General features: G+C 41.7%; 1 protein-coding gene across 4 annotated transcripts in view; it reads left to right on the top strand.

The window, feature by feature from the left end:
• Positions 1 to 15,159, top strand: part of CCSER2 (coiled-coil serine rich protein 2) — a 55,502-nt gene that overhangs the window by 31,303 nt on the left and 9,040 nt on the right. For 3 of the 4 annotated variants that reach the window (XM_081329045.1, XM_081329046.1, XM_081329047.1), the window contains exons 8-9: positions 848 to 934; positions 1,220 to 1,318. In XM_081329045.1, coding sequence (XP_081185171.1) covers positions 848 to 934; positions 1,220 to 1,318 — 186 coding nt within the window. Of the gene's footprint in view, positions 1 to 847; positions 935 to 1,219; positions 1,319 to 6,290; positions 6,376 to 15,159 lie in introns of all 4 variants that reach the window. The other variant, XM_081329048.1, reaches the window with a different exon arrangement.

Genomic DNA, 15,159 nt, shown 5'->3' on the forward strand with positions numbered 1-15,159 from the left:
TTTTTTTCAGGGTTGGGATGCTCGTACTATCATGTTAAGTCCCCCAAATATATTAGGCACTTAAATAAAACTGTTTTGAAAGGAGCCATTTAGAGACATAGAATTTAAGACAGTAACGTAGAACAGGAACACAGGCTAATTGAAATAAATAGGCTTACAAAATTATTTAAAAACCAGACAATATATAATAGAACATACCTTTCTAAGTAGTACTTTTAAACATGTGAAGTGGGAGAAAAGAACACACCAGGAGGCCTTTACAAGTTAGATCAAAACATGAATATAAACAGTTTAATAGAATTGAGCGGGGAAAATGTCCCAATTATTTAATTAATAATAAAACTGCAAATGTCTGAGCTGTGATTTAAATGAAGATTGTACATAGGCAATCCCTAACTTATGTAACATTCCATTTTGGAAAGTATTGCATAACTCAGTTTTTCAGAATAATTTGAGTTACACTTCCTACATTTTTGGATGTGCGGTGTAAATGTTCATTTTTTTAACTTTATTAACTTTATTTCTCCTCCTAAACAAATGCCTGTATCTGGGTACAAAACTATACATATCTGTCTTAGGCAAATATTATTTATTTATTAAATGTATTCACTGGTGGAATTGCTGAGTTCTCCCAGCGAGATGGATGGGAAACAAATTTAATAAATAAGAGAAATACGAGGGTTTAGCTACCAATAAAATCTGTATCATTCTTAAACATTTGGTAATGTGAAACCCATTACCAAATCCTGATTTCAAAGCCATACTTTTTTCTTCCGCAACAGATTAGACATAATTAGACATTATAATATTTCTCGAAACGCATTAATACCTTTTTTTCCTATGCCAGACTGATGAATTATTGAGCGAGATCACACAGCTGAAAGATGATTTAAAAATGAAAGACGAGACCATCCAACAGCTTGAACGTCGTCTTGTAAGTAATCACGCCGCGCGTGAAAAGAAATTTTAAGCATAATAATGGCAGAAAAGGGTTGTGCCCATGAGTTGCATGACGGTTTATGAAAGGAGCATTTACATTTCTCTTGGGAAGGCGGGTGCTGTGTGGCGGTTTTGGTCTACCCTTACTGGATCTGTTTAATTTGAATTTCTATCTGCACTGCCTCTTGGCTGGAGCTGGCTTTGGATTCCCCTTCTGTGAGGTGGCCTCTGTGGCGGTTCTTGGTTTTCACCAGGTTGTCTCTCTCCTCTCTGCCTAAAGGCTGTTAGGTGTAGCTGCTACAAAGGCAGCAAGATACCTGAGGCGACCATGGGCGGCTTTGCTGACAAATTTACCCAGACCTCCTGGAGAAGAAATGCGGTGAGTCATTCCTTGGAAAAGATGTGTAGAGATGGCTTCCTTATGCTATTTGTCTTGGTGTTTCAGTTGTGTTATTTGGTATCATACTTCAGTATGGTATACTGGAGAAGACTCCTGCGAGTCCCTTGGACTGCAAGGCGATCAAACCGGTCAGTCTTAGAGGAGATCAACCCTGACTGCTCTTTAGAAGGCCAGATCTTGAAGCTAAAACTCAAATACTTTGGCCACCTAATGAGAAGGAAGGACTCACTGGAGAAGAGCCTAATGCTGGGAAAGGTTGAGGGCAAGAGAAGAAGGGGATGACAGAGAAGGAGGTGGCTGGATGGAGTCACTGAAGCAGTAGGTGTAAGCTTAAATGGACTCCAGAAGATGGTAGAAAAGAGGAAGGCCTGGAGGAACGTTGTCCATAGGGTCGTGATGGGTCGGACACAACTTCGCAGCTAACAAAAGCAACAGTAACAACAACTTCAATATACAGGTGGTCCTCGACTTAAAACTATTCATTTAGTGACTGCCCAAAGTTGCAACAGTAGTGAAAAAAGGGACTTATAGCTGACCCAGTCAGTCCCCACACTTGTGGCTGTCACAGCATTCCCCACGGTCACATGATCAGAATGAGGGTACGTGGCAACCGGCCTGTATTTATGACGTTTGTAGCATCCCTGGATCACGTGGTCACCATTGGTGACCTCAGCTGGTTTGTGAGATCACCAATGGTGTCAGAGTAGGTTAGGGAAGCCAGATTTATTAACAACTGCCTTAATACACTTCACAATTGTGGGGATTTGTGTGGCAAAACCCCGGTAAAAATGGATGTGACAATTGCCTTGCTCAGAAATGAAGGCTTTTTCTGGTCGTCAGTTGAGCACTATCTGCACTCCATCATTGTTCTAGTGTGTATACTTGATAGTGACATTATCACTATCACTTCTTTTTTTATATAATCTTTATAAGAAACATTTATAGTCTTTAAGGCTTACAGTTCTAGGCTTGCCTCATTCATCCTATTTTAGGTAGGCATTCAAAAAGCGGGTATTATATTTCCTAGATTCATTAATACTGGATTTTGTGGATTAGTCCACATGGCATAAGCCAAGACTCTGGACTGATCTCTGAAGAAACGGGGGGCAATTCTGAATATACCTTATAACCCTGTCAGATTTAACACACTTTTTTTTCTAAAGTAATGGGAACAGTTTAGCAGCACGCACATTTCTTCGATAACATTTTTTTAACATGACTTTGGAAATCACTACCTTGAGTATTAAGTTTTCTTTTGTGGTTCTGGAATTTTTAAAAATACTGTATTATGCCATAAACTCCTACTCTGGTTTTTCATTTTTAGTAATTGTACTTTTATATAAGATATAGACCAGGGGTCCCCAACCCCCGGTCTCTGGACCGGTACCGGGCTGCGGCATGCAGTCAGCACACAAAACCACACACTGTCCGGTCTGTGGAAAAACCTTTCTCCACAGAACCGGTCCCTGGTGCCCAAAAGGTTGGGGATCTCTGATATAAGCAATCTATAAAAATGCACACAGAGATAATTTACTGAAGATTTAAATGAAATGGATGTTGCATAAAATGCCAGGATAACATATATCAGTGTAGTAAGTCAAGTACAACTGTAGAACATGTCTGGAAAGTCATGCTAATTTTTTTTATCCCCCCCAAAAGTAAATATGTTGAAAGTTAAAATTTTAACAAATGAATATACTTTATGTGGGCACCTTGTGGATCTCTCTCTCTTTTTTCCTGTTGCTTCTGGGAATCAGAATGGAATGAGCTCATTTTTTTCTTGGAAATTATTACAGGGATTGTAACAGTTGGTTTCCACCATAGAATCACCAAAACATACCGTAGTTCTTTTTTTTATTGAAAAGTTTTACAATACATTTTATTTTTAACAAAACAAAACCCCTCCCAACCCCCTCGCCTCTCCCCAACCCTCCCCAACACCTCCCTCCCTTCCCCCTCCCCCCTCCCCGACTTCCCAGAGTTCAAAAACATAGTTCAACCGTATAACTTCCCAGAAAAAAAATGAATCAATCTTCCAGATCAACTTCAAAAACCATTAGGTTTTTTTTCTCAGACTCTTAGCTTTTAAACATCCTTGTATTTCTGCATTCTTCCATTTTTGCCAGAAAATAAATGAAACAGGGCAGCAAGATAGATATCGTAATTATTTTTTTCAAATAGATAAAATAAAAACATAAACATGTATATACCCAAATCTTTTCATTTCATTTCATTATTTATTTATTAATTATATTCATGTACTGTCATATATCAATAACTATGCTTGGAGATTTACACAAAAGGTAGAATCCACTAAAAAAAAATCAACAATATGCTTTTGAATACTGTTTTAAAAGAAATTAAAGGTATATATCTAGTTCCTGAAATAGAACTAAATATGCCTATTTAATTTCTTTTAAACAATACACTCAGAATTTTCAAATACAGCCAAAGCTATTGTTGGTAGATAAATCTGGAGGGATTTAATTAATCCTATTCCAATGTGAAGTTTATTGAGTGCAGGCTGGGTGGCATAATTTTAGCTGGCTGCATAGAAGCTTGGCAAACATTTTCAACACGTTTTCATATTGAAGGAAATATTGAGTGAGATAATACCAAGAATTGGTCCGAGGCTGCTATTACTACATTGAATGAGGACGTGAAGGAAAGAATAGACTTGGCAAATTCAGAGATGGCAACGAGAAACAAACGTGAATGATTTTGAAGAGTTAGGAAAAGGACCGAAAATAACAACGTTTAATCAGACAATTTTCAAGTTACTCTTTTTAAAAAACAAAAAACAAACAAATTCATTAATAGAAGATTCAGGAGAGATGAGGAAAGGATCTAAGAACTGTAATGATTGTCAACTGAATGAGTCAGGAGTCTGACCTTTCGGGCGTTGTTAGGTTATACTTTCCAAAGTAGGAAGAAATAGTTTTTGTACAAGTCAAACTTCTTAAGTGCTGCATCCAGTTCCAGACACTTCACCGCAAGAAGAGTTTAAATAAACAGGAAGGGATGCACAAAAGGTCAACCCAGAGAGTCAGCTCCTGGAAAGTGAATCTTACAAGGAGAGACTGATGGAGGTCGGTGAGCTTAGCCTTGTGAAGGCAAGTTAAGATCCAACTCCTAAAGGGTTGTTATTCGGAAGAGGACCAGGAAGAGTTTACGGTGGTGCCATCATGCAAGACATGGAGAGAGGTCCTGCAAGTGTGTGCAAACTTATTTCAGTTAAAGGCCACAGAAATGTTCCTGATAATGAAAGCAGTTTAGTAGTGGAAAAATTGAGATAGAGAGTAGGTAACTCTGGGTGCATTCAAGTAGAAACGAATAACTGCCTCCGAGTCTCTCTTAGAAGCCGCTTACGGAGTAACTATGCAAGCCTGGACAAAGACACAGCTGCTTTAACAATCCAAAGAAGGGACTCTGTTTGCTGCGAAGGCCTTCTTTCAAAAGATTTGTATTCAAAGGGCTTGTCCTGGCTTCTTAACTCTACTGTGTGGGTCCTCTATCAGAAATGGGAGATGGCCAGGACGGGAGCATTCTTAGCCCTGGAGCCTTGCTAATAGAACTTTCTTCCGTGAAAGTCCTTTTTTTAATTCCCCCCCCCATATTTCTGAAGTTTAGTTTGCTTGGATACATTGTTTTCCTTGATTATATATTCTATGATATACTGAAATATTTTACATACGTTTCCTTGGGATCTTCCTGGTGGGTGAGCCATTTATTATGCAATTATTACTTTCGTTCAAAATAACTAAATTCTCCTCAATTCCTTGTCCCATTTGGGGGCAGGGGGGTTGGGAATTTCCCTATTTTTAGCTTCTGTATTGAGCTAACAATCTTTGGAAATAATTAGAAAAAGATCCCGGCAATTTTTATCAAGCAGGTTGTGCGATGTGTTCCAATGTGAAGGGTAGTCCTTGACTTACAGCCATTCATTTAGTGGCTGTTTGAAGCGGCAGTGGTGCTGAAAAAAATGTAACTTGCCACCGGTCCTCATGCTTAGACCGTCGCAAGCATCCCCGTGGTCACACAATTGTGGTTTGGGTGCTCGTCTATTTATGACAATCATAGTGTCCCATGGTCACCGGTCACTACGTGCAAATAGCTTCCAACAAGCAAAGTCAATGGGGAGGCCAGCAGAGAAAGCCGCACGTCATGGTCGCTTAACGAGCCTAGTGATTCACTTAACAACAATGGCAAAAAACGGTTGTAAAATCAGGTCCGGTCACGTGATGCCTCATTTAACAACCACACCACTTAAATGTCAAATTTTCCATTCCCTACAGACCTAACCTGAGCACTACTCATCCCGTCGAACGCCTTTGTTTATGAAATAACGTGCAGCCGGGCACCAAATTTTCATTTCTTTTGCTTCCCTTTCCGCTCTCTCTTTTTTTTATTTTTATGCGTAGGTAGGACCCTCGTGAGGCTCTGGATAAAACTCGGCAGCTAAATAAATAAATAATAAATAAATAAATAAATAAATAGATAGATAGATAGATAGATAGATAGATAGATAGATAGATAGATAGATAGATGATAGATAGATAGATAGATAAATAGATAAATAAATAAATAAATAGATAGATGATAGATAGAAAGAAAGAAAGAAAAGAAAGAAAGAAAGAAAGAAAGAAAGAAAAAAAGAAAGAAAGGCAAAAAATTCGGGGGAAAATCTGGAAGGGGTGTGAATTCTTTTATTTTCTCTGCAGAACTCTGCTTATCACGAGCTAATAGAATCGGGTCTCTGCCTGGAATAAAGAGAGCAGGTCGAAGGACGCTGGGAGAATCCAGTGACTCATTTGGGATGGTTAGAATTGCAGCTATTTCTCGTTAAGAGAAGAGGAACAATGTAGCTTTTGGTACTGTTTCCCCTCCCCCACCCCACCCCCCTGGTTCTGTGTTTTTATTTTTCTTTCTTTCCCCGTCTTTCTCCGCACAGAGTGGGCTTTCTGGTCCTCCCTTCTCTCCCTGGCAAGGCTCATGCCAGGGCATCCCTCGGACTCTTCCACCGCAGCGTAGACAGAGTGAGTCTGTACTCCTCACTCACCTCCTTCGCCGCCCCCCCCCCATTCCCCACCCCTTGCTCCACTAGCAGTTTCCCCCTTGCACGAACTTCCCGTTGCTCAGCTCTCTTTGCTCTCCCTTGCAAGCACACCGGGCAATCCCTAACCCCCTCGCTGCCTCCTTCACTTACTATAAAACTTCACTTATAAAACTGCCATTGACGACTGGATGGAAAACAGTTTTATAACGGACCTTAAATCGGTCTGCAAGGTTCATTTCTTTCTCCTGCAAAACATAATTTGCTTGTCCTCCTGCCCCCCCCCCTCCCCGTGGCTTTTTGAGATGTGTGGCCGTGTGTTTGTCCGGGTTATTGGCATGCATACCCACCACCCCAATTTCCTTGCAAAATATTTGTGTAGATAAATTCGTGGCCGGCCGCATTTTAATAATACGCGACACGTTGCTTTCTTTGGAGAATTCAGCTTTGCTTCTAGCTACGTGTGTGTGTGTGTGTTTCTCCAAGGGGCTTTTCCCTCAAAAAAAAAAAAAAGAGAGAGCACGTAACAGCTAAGAAGTAGCCTTTTCAATTCTGCATGTATTAATATTACTTATTGACGTGTAACTGTTTGAACTAAAATGGGATTTTTTAATATATATATATATTCTTGTCCTTAACGCACAATGGAAACATCATTTTCGCTGATTTGTAGTGTTCTGATCAGAGAATAGATTTATTTTTTGTGGATTATTAAATTATTACAAGGGAAAGTTTTAAAAGCAATACTGCAGATGTGCCGAAACTAAAAAAAACAAAACCTTATGACAGACTTAATATGTTTTAACGTACTCAGGTAATAGAGAACCGACCTCCAAAGTAAGAACATAAGTCAGATGGTTTAATGCGGGCTTTTCGCACCCGGCGGGCTCCTCATGACTTGCCAATGAATGAGGACACGTCTCTCTGAGTGTTCTCGGGATGAGGGCCCAGACCGAAGTCCTAAGCTCTCTTTTATTGGAAACATAGGTTACAAAGTCAGCAAGTTAACATAGGTTACAAAGTCAGCAAGTTAACATAGGTTACAAAGTCAGCAAATTGGATACATAGGTGACAAAGACAATATAGAAAAGCAATTACAAAGTTTACAATACAAACAACAAGCAGCTAAATGGTTACATTTTAATTATTGCCTTATATGGAAACTGATTGTTTTTGCCTACTTGCCTACGTAGCAGGAGTAATGCTTCACAAGACCCTGACACTTATTTTTGCCTAAGCCAGACCTGAGCCATTTTACAAGCCTTATTTTTGTCATGTCTCTACAGTTTAAAATGTGAAAACCAAGAAATATAGTTTTTTTGTACTTTTAACAGCTTGCATTCCTCCAGTCACCCCCGTATTTCAGGTGTTTTTTTTTAATTGGACCATGTTAACTCCCTATGGGCACCCATGACAACTGTCAGCAATACCTGACACAGAGCACAATATTGGTGAACTTGTTTGTCATAATTAAATCCGGAAAGAGTTTCAGAATATGGGGAGAAATTAGTGAATATGTCATACTTAAGCTAGTGTTTATTTTAACCCCAAATTGTTGAGCAAGGTACAGTTTTGCAGACAAATTGAATCAATGCCTGTTTAGTTGGGTTGCTCTTCCTACAGTGTCTTCTGCTTCTTCCTAAATTTATCCCCTTCAGGTGGTGGTGCTTATTGTGATTGGAGAGAGAGAGAGAGTTCCAGTGGGATGTGTTTAGTTTCTGGATTAACGTTTTGCTTTTGAATTGTGCCCTTTTGAAAAGAAGGTTGTGGAAGTTAAACTCTCCACCTCTAGCTTAGGAAGGAGAAGATCAACATGGAGAATATGGAATCTCAGTAAGAAAGAACCAACAAAGCTTATAAAGCCTTTTAATGCACTTTTTGGTTTGCATCTCTTATCAGTTAGCAAGATTTATTTCTTCCATAGTTAAACACAAGCCAAGACTTACAAACCAGCCTTACACCATGGTTTCAAAATGAGCGTTGCCCATTTCTTGATCTGCTATACAGATGGATTTAAACTAAGCAGAAACGGCTAGGCAAAACAAATCCTGATGGGTATTTAGATCTAGCTGCTATAATTTATTTAAGATATTTCTAAGAAGGTGGCTCAGTGGGTTAGGACGCTGAGCTTGTCGATCAGATGGTCGGCAGTTTGGCGAATCGAATCCCGAGTGCCGCGTAATAGAGTGAGCGCCTGTTACTCGTCCCAGCTTCTGCCAACCTAGCAGTTCGAAAGCACGTCAAAATGCAAGTAGAAAAATAGGGACCACTACGGTGGGAAGGTAACAGCGTTCTGTGCGCCTTTGGCGTCTCATCATGCCGGCCACATGACCACGGAGATGTCCTCGGACAAGTGCTGGCTCTTCGGCTTTGAAACGGAGATGAGCACCTGCCCCTAGAGTTGGAAACGACTAGCATGCATGTGCGGGCGAACCTTTACCTTTACCTTTAAGAAAGTGTTAACTAGTGACTAGGTAGCCTGGATTAACTCTTAAGAATTTTGGAATTGGCAAAAACTGGCCAAAATACAGTCTTTTTTTGAAATTCTACAGAGGAGTGATCATTATAGTGGTGATCTTTTCACAGTCCATTCCTGAACTTGATGCCTTGCTTTATATAGCAAAAACTGGGAACTGTGCTGTAGAGGTGGCCATTTTATTATATTTGGATCTGATCCTATGAAGGATTAATAGCTGTATGAATGTCTCTAAAGGGTTCTGGTTAGCTGAAGCCATATCCTGATTATAAATAGGTTTTCTTTGGCTAAAAGCAACAATTTGAAATATTTTATGTTAGCAATTAGACTGATAATCATTCTTTATTTTACTGTCACTGCTTCTGTACTGGAACAAATGGAAAAATAAATAAAGCAAAAGAAACATATGTAATAGTAGATACATATATTGACTTAGACATCTGCGAAAACAAAAAAGACTTTATTGACGTAGCTAAAATGATTCTCATTATCCCACACAAAAGTAATATAACGCTATTCTTTTTTAAAAAAAAAATCTACAATTTGTTGGCAACAGAGGTTTCTTACTGTCTTCCTCTGCTGTTCTGCTGTTTTTCCAACATCCCAAACTAGTCTGTAGGTCTGAGGTTTTCATCAAATTCCAGCCAGGTCTGACCCTGTTTAAATTTTGGGAATCAGACAAAGTTGGCTAGGATTTACCACCTAACTGTAGACTTAATTTTTAGGCCACTAAAAATTTAAACTGAGAACTGTCCTTTGATGAGGGATGGGGAATTGGCTTTTTGTTTGGGTAAAACGCAATGTCTTGCCACTGGTCTTATTGGGTTGCTGTTGTTGGGGTCTATTTGGGGAAATTTTAGAGAACCAAGAATTGGAGCGAAGATGGTCTTCCAGAATTCCAGTGGTGTGTTTAAGAGAAAAAAATATATCCAGAGATAGGATCCCCAGACAGAAAAGGAAGACAGCAAAATTCCCTATCATTTTCTTCTTATTTCAAGGAGCTACCCTCTTATTTTAATTTTATTTCTTAAAAACAGTAAGCTGAAGTTTGCAATATTTCCATTGAAAAAAACACCATGAAAAATAATTGTTTTTAAAAATGTGGAGAAGAGAGATGGGACCAGTGCTAAGGAGGCATATGTGGACCTGCTGGTGGCTTTGAGGCCTCTATCTTGGGGATCCTAATTTTATCAGCTGCATTTGTTGTGAATGTTACTAAAATTTATCAGGAAGAATATTTCCAGGCAAAATTGATTCCAATAAAATAGAATGTCATGAGAACTTACAGCTTTTCATTAGAGATTCTTAGCTCTTGTAAGAGAGCAGTTCGGAAATCCAACTCCATTTGGTTATCAATGATAGAAACTCGCAGATACAGAGCTATTATACACATTAGAACACGGCTTTTCAACTTTTTCACCCATTGTACCACTTTTAGGATATGGCAACATCCGAGTACCACCAGTCGCCTAGCAAGGTGTCAAAAACCTGATGACCAAAAAAAAAAAAAGGAAAAAAGTGATGAAGTACAGGTAGTCCTCAATTTACAACAGTTTGCTTAGTGACTGTTCAAAGTTACAATGGCACTGGAAAAAGTGCCCCCCAAGCCACAGCCGAGCAAGACACCTGCCTGCCCGCCCGGCGGTGCTCTTCCTCCTGTCTGAGGTTTTCATTGTTGTGAGCATTTCTGTTGAGAGGATTGGCAGCGTGGGTGGGGTGGGGGAGTTGGTTTTTATTCCCCCCCCTCTGTTGGGTGGTTGCAGCAGGTTTTGGTCCCTTCACATGATCCTGGGACACTGACCGTCATAAATATGAATCAGTTGCCAAGCATCTGAATGTAAATCACAAGACCCTGGAGATGCTGCAACATTCCTGCTGATCGGCGCTTCTTCTGGGCTCAGCAAAAGCGCCAGGATCAGCACCAAGCTCCAGTTGGAGCCTGGTGCTGATCCTGGCACTTCCACTGAGCCCTGACAGCCCTGCAGCTCCAGCCGTCTCTCGCTCAGGCTTGTGCGGTGCTGCCACCGGTTCAGCTCATTCCCTTCCCCTGCTACCACTTTTCTAGGACGGTTGCGTACCACCTGCTAGGTGCCAATGTACCACGGGTGGTACCCGTACCACTGGTTGAAAAGCCCTGCATTAGAAAACTATAACATTACATTACTTTTCGACATAATCGCCATTCAAATTGAGGCGAGCATTATCATGAACCAACACCACACCAGAAGTGGGGCCATAGAAAATCCCGCCAAAGATGAAGATACCAAAGTTGTAACTGCTAGTGAGGTTCATGGAGAGCGGTTCAACCATCAATTCAGAAGTCTACTGTGAAACATTACGAAAACTCAGACGAGCCATCCAGAACAAGTGTCGGGGCCTGCTGACTTCCAGTGTGGTGTTGGTTCGCGATAATGCTCACCTGCACACCGCTACACGCACCCAAGAACTTGAAGCAGTTCCGTTGGGATGTTTTTGATCCTTCCCCCCAAAAAAGCCCAGATTTGGTGCTGAGCGACTACTACTAAGGAATTTCAAACCTTGTAAGACGTTATGACAAGTGCCTCAATTTGAACAGCGATTATATCGAAAAGTAATGTAATGTTGTAGTTTTCTAATGTGTATAATAAAAGTTCTGTATCTGTGAGTGTCTTTCATTGATAACGGAGGTTTGTTTCCGAATTGCCCTGTATGGTAATGGTTGCTGGGAGAACCTATCCATTAAGCAGCTTTTCAGCTTGTATAAATTTAAAGGCAGAGTGTAACTCCATAAGAATTACAAAATCCTTCCCCTCCCATTGTCCATTTTGTCTGGGGCTGATGGGGGTTGTAGTTCAAGAATATAGCACAGCAGATGTCTAGTTCAAGAAGTTATCCAAAGACAACTGGCGGCTGAGCAATGTGCTTGCACTTTAGAAAATGATGAAGCACAGAAATGGTCTGTCTTAAATGGAAAAAGACAAAGGGGGATATGGATTTGTAGTATTGCACATAGAAGCTTTGAACCTGGATAAAGGTGGAAAGGGACGCGGTGGCTCAGTGGGTTAGGACGCTGAGCTTGTCAATCAGAAGGTCAGCGGTTTCATGGGTCGAATCCCGAGTGCCGCGTAACAGAGTGAGCGCCTGTTACTCGTCCCAGCTTCTGCCAACCTAGCAGTTCAAAAGCACGTAAAAATGCAAGTAGAAAAATAGGGACCACTACGGTGGGAAGGTAACAGCGTTCCGTGCGCCTTTGGCGTCTAGTCATGCCGGCCACATGACCACAGAGACGTCCTCGGACAAGCGCTGGCTCTTTGGCTTGGAAACGGAGATGAGCACCGGCCCCTAGAGTCGGAAACGACTAGCACGCATGTGCGGGGGAACCTTTACCTTTAAAGGTGGAAATGATAAAATTATGCGATGGCCCCTGAAAGCAGGATGTGAGGGCAGGATCCATTGGATGACCGGATGTAGTTGCATTCTCAGATCTGGATAAAGGTGAGTAGGTATGGTTGCATTTAAAAGATGCCTTTTTGACCTTAGGGGAATCTGCATTGTAGCAACCGTAATGTGTAAAGAGGATATTCTTAATCAGGGCACTGGCTCATTACTGTGTCTTGGCCCTCTGATATCATTGTCCTTGTCTTCTTTTTTTTTTGTCTCTGCTTCCTATTGTGCTATTGGCAAGGAGTTGAGGAGTTAGTCCATTACTTCTGTGATAAAGCGTGGTACAGTACAACTTTAGATTTTTTCTCCCCAACCTCTCCTTTTGTGTCTTCACTGTTGTGCTTGCTTTCTGCATGGTGCATGCAGATCGGATTCGTGCATGCTCTTGTCTTGTTTTTTTTCCATATTTGGAAAATATTCCTAATATTTCCATATTCCATAGTAGGAAAAGTCTGCTCTACAGTGTTTAATGAAATCAAAAACATTTTAGGACGAGAGTCGTGTTAGTGTACACTAGGCAAACTCAAAAGAATTCTAGTGGCATATTATCCAACTTACCGATTTTGTTCAAAGATCTTTGAATAAACATTTATTAATCAGAAACAATGCTACCAGATTCCTTCTGAGTTTATCTTATCACTGATAACCTTAAGTCACATTTTAAGCTCGTATGTTTTAAGCGCAGTATATACGAACATACGCTCCACTCTATGCGAACCTACACAAGTTTTGAAGTAGCTCCCAAGTTACTGTAGGTGTTTAAGTGGTGAATCTGTTCACAAATTTTTGGTTATGGAGCATCTTAATGGGAACTGTGGAACCAGCCATCACAGGATGTGATCGTGCTTTTCTCTGTACGTTGTTTTTTTTTATAATAGTGCATCTCGAGAGAGATGAGTATGTTTCTTTCCTAGAAAACCTGCTTTTTCCCAGTGTCAGCAACAAATGTTCCCAAAGATGCTATCACTATACCCTTTTTTTATGATATATGACTTCTTTGGCTGCACCTAAGTTGAATTTTAGACTACAGTAACTCCACTGGAATATTTCAGTGCTCCGAAATGGGCCACTTGTGTTTTCTTTCATCCTTACATTAAAGGAAGCCTGAGATTGTGTGTCTGCTACAAAAGCAGAAGGCCTAGACCAGGGGTAGGCAACCTTGCCTCTTTTATGACTCATGGACTTTATTTCCCAGAATTCCTGAGCCAGCTGGCTCAGGAATTCTGGGAGTTGAAGTCCACGAGTCATAAAAGAGCCAAGGTTGCCTACCCCTGGCCTAGACTACCTCATGATTCTGACAAATACAATTTTGGTGGAAAAGAGACTCCTTCGCTTAACTAAGCAGTCCTCGACTTGCTTCTCTTAAATTGTTGGACCACTCCATAAAATTCTTTCTGTGTATCGATTGCTCACCACCCCAAATGTTGGACTTTTTTTTTTTTAACAAATGAAACAAGCCACCACGTTTGCTAGTAACTCTTAGCTCACACATTCCATTGATACATAAATAGCCCCTGAGTTACAAAAAAGCAATTGGGACTAGAATTGCCATTATTAAACCCTGCAGTTGTAAAGTGCAGTGTCACACGACAACAATACTTAGTGACAGTAATGTGTTTCCCCGAAAGTAAGACACTGTCTTATATTATTTTTGCCTCCAAAAGTGGCATTAGGTCTTAATTTTGGGGATGTCTTATATTTTTCGTGACACCTGCCTCGCCTCGTGGCGGCGCACCAACAGCCCTATCCAGCAGCCACGTGGCTGCTGGCCCACTTCTACGGCCGCTCGTGGCAGGAGGCCGTGCGGCACATCGCGCTGCTGCCGCCACAACAAGGCAGGGGAGGGGGTGGAGCTGACCCACATGCCCTGCACCCACTTACTGGTACTTCAGCCCCCCCGGTACTTCATCCCTCCCACCCACCCCCCAGCCAGGCCATTCCTTGATTGGCAACCTTTGACTCCCCTACTGAGCTGGACTGCCATGGTACGGCGGATGGGACGGGCGGGGTAGGCCACGTCTCCCTCTGCTGTTTTGGAGCTAGGGGGAAGTGATGGCAAACGGCTCCACTGCCGCTGTGCGCCACTGGAGGAGCTTTCTTTAAGCTTCGCCCTGTAGATCACCTGGCAGAGGACCTCTTTGTCCTCTGCCAACTCTCCCGGCCACCTGTCTCCACCAGCCCTTTCTCACCTGTCTCGCGGAGAACGTAGCAGCTCTGCGCAGGGATGCAGAGCAGGGAACAGCACTTGCTTGCTGTCCTGCATTGCCCCGCGCCTCCCTTCTGTCTTCTGGAAACGGCAGCCCCGTTTCCTGCCGCTTCTCCCAGCACAGCTTCCCGGAAGCATTTGTTTGCTAACCTTCTTTCCAGCTCTGGCGCGTTTCTCTTCTATTGCAGGGAAACAAGAGTTTGTGGTACTAAAAAAAAGTTCAGTCAGACCTTCCAACTTCTCGCAAAAAAATAATAATTTTGCGGCCTCCTGCCCCATTGCGGCAGGAAGGTGGGGACGGAGTGGGCAGGGTCCTAACTAGGGCTTATTTTGGGGTAGGGCTTATATTAGCCCCCCTCCCCAAATCAGAGTAGGTCTTAGTTTAGGGGAGGGGCTTATTTTCAGAGAAACACAGTAGTTTGGCAGCTCTGGTTGCCGTCACTAAGCAGGGACCTCACTTCTGACTTCTCGCAGCCTCCCCATCGACTTTGATTGTGGGAAGCTGGCAGGGAATATCAGAAACGGTGATCATGTGACCATGGGCATGCTGCAGTGGCTGGAACTCCAAGGATCAGTCGTAAGTAACACTTGTTTAGCATCATCATAAATTTGCTTGGATGCTGAACCAAGTGGTCATAATCCAAGGACCACCTGTATTAATC

This window comes from Vipera berus (assembly GCF_964194415.1).
Source record: "Vipera berus genome assembly, chromosome: 5".
Classification (NCBI taxonomy): Eukaryota; Metazoa; Chordata; class Lepidosauria; order Squamata; family Viperidae; genus Vipera; species Vipera berus.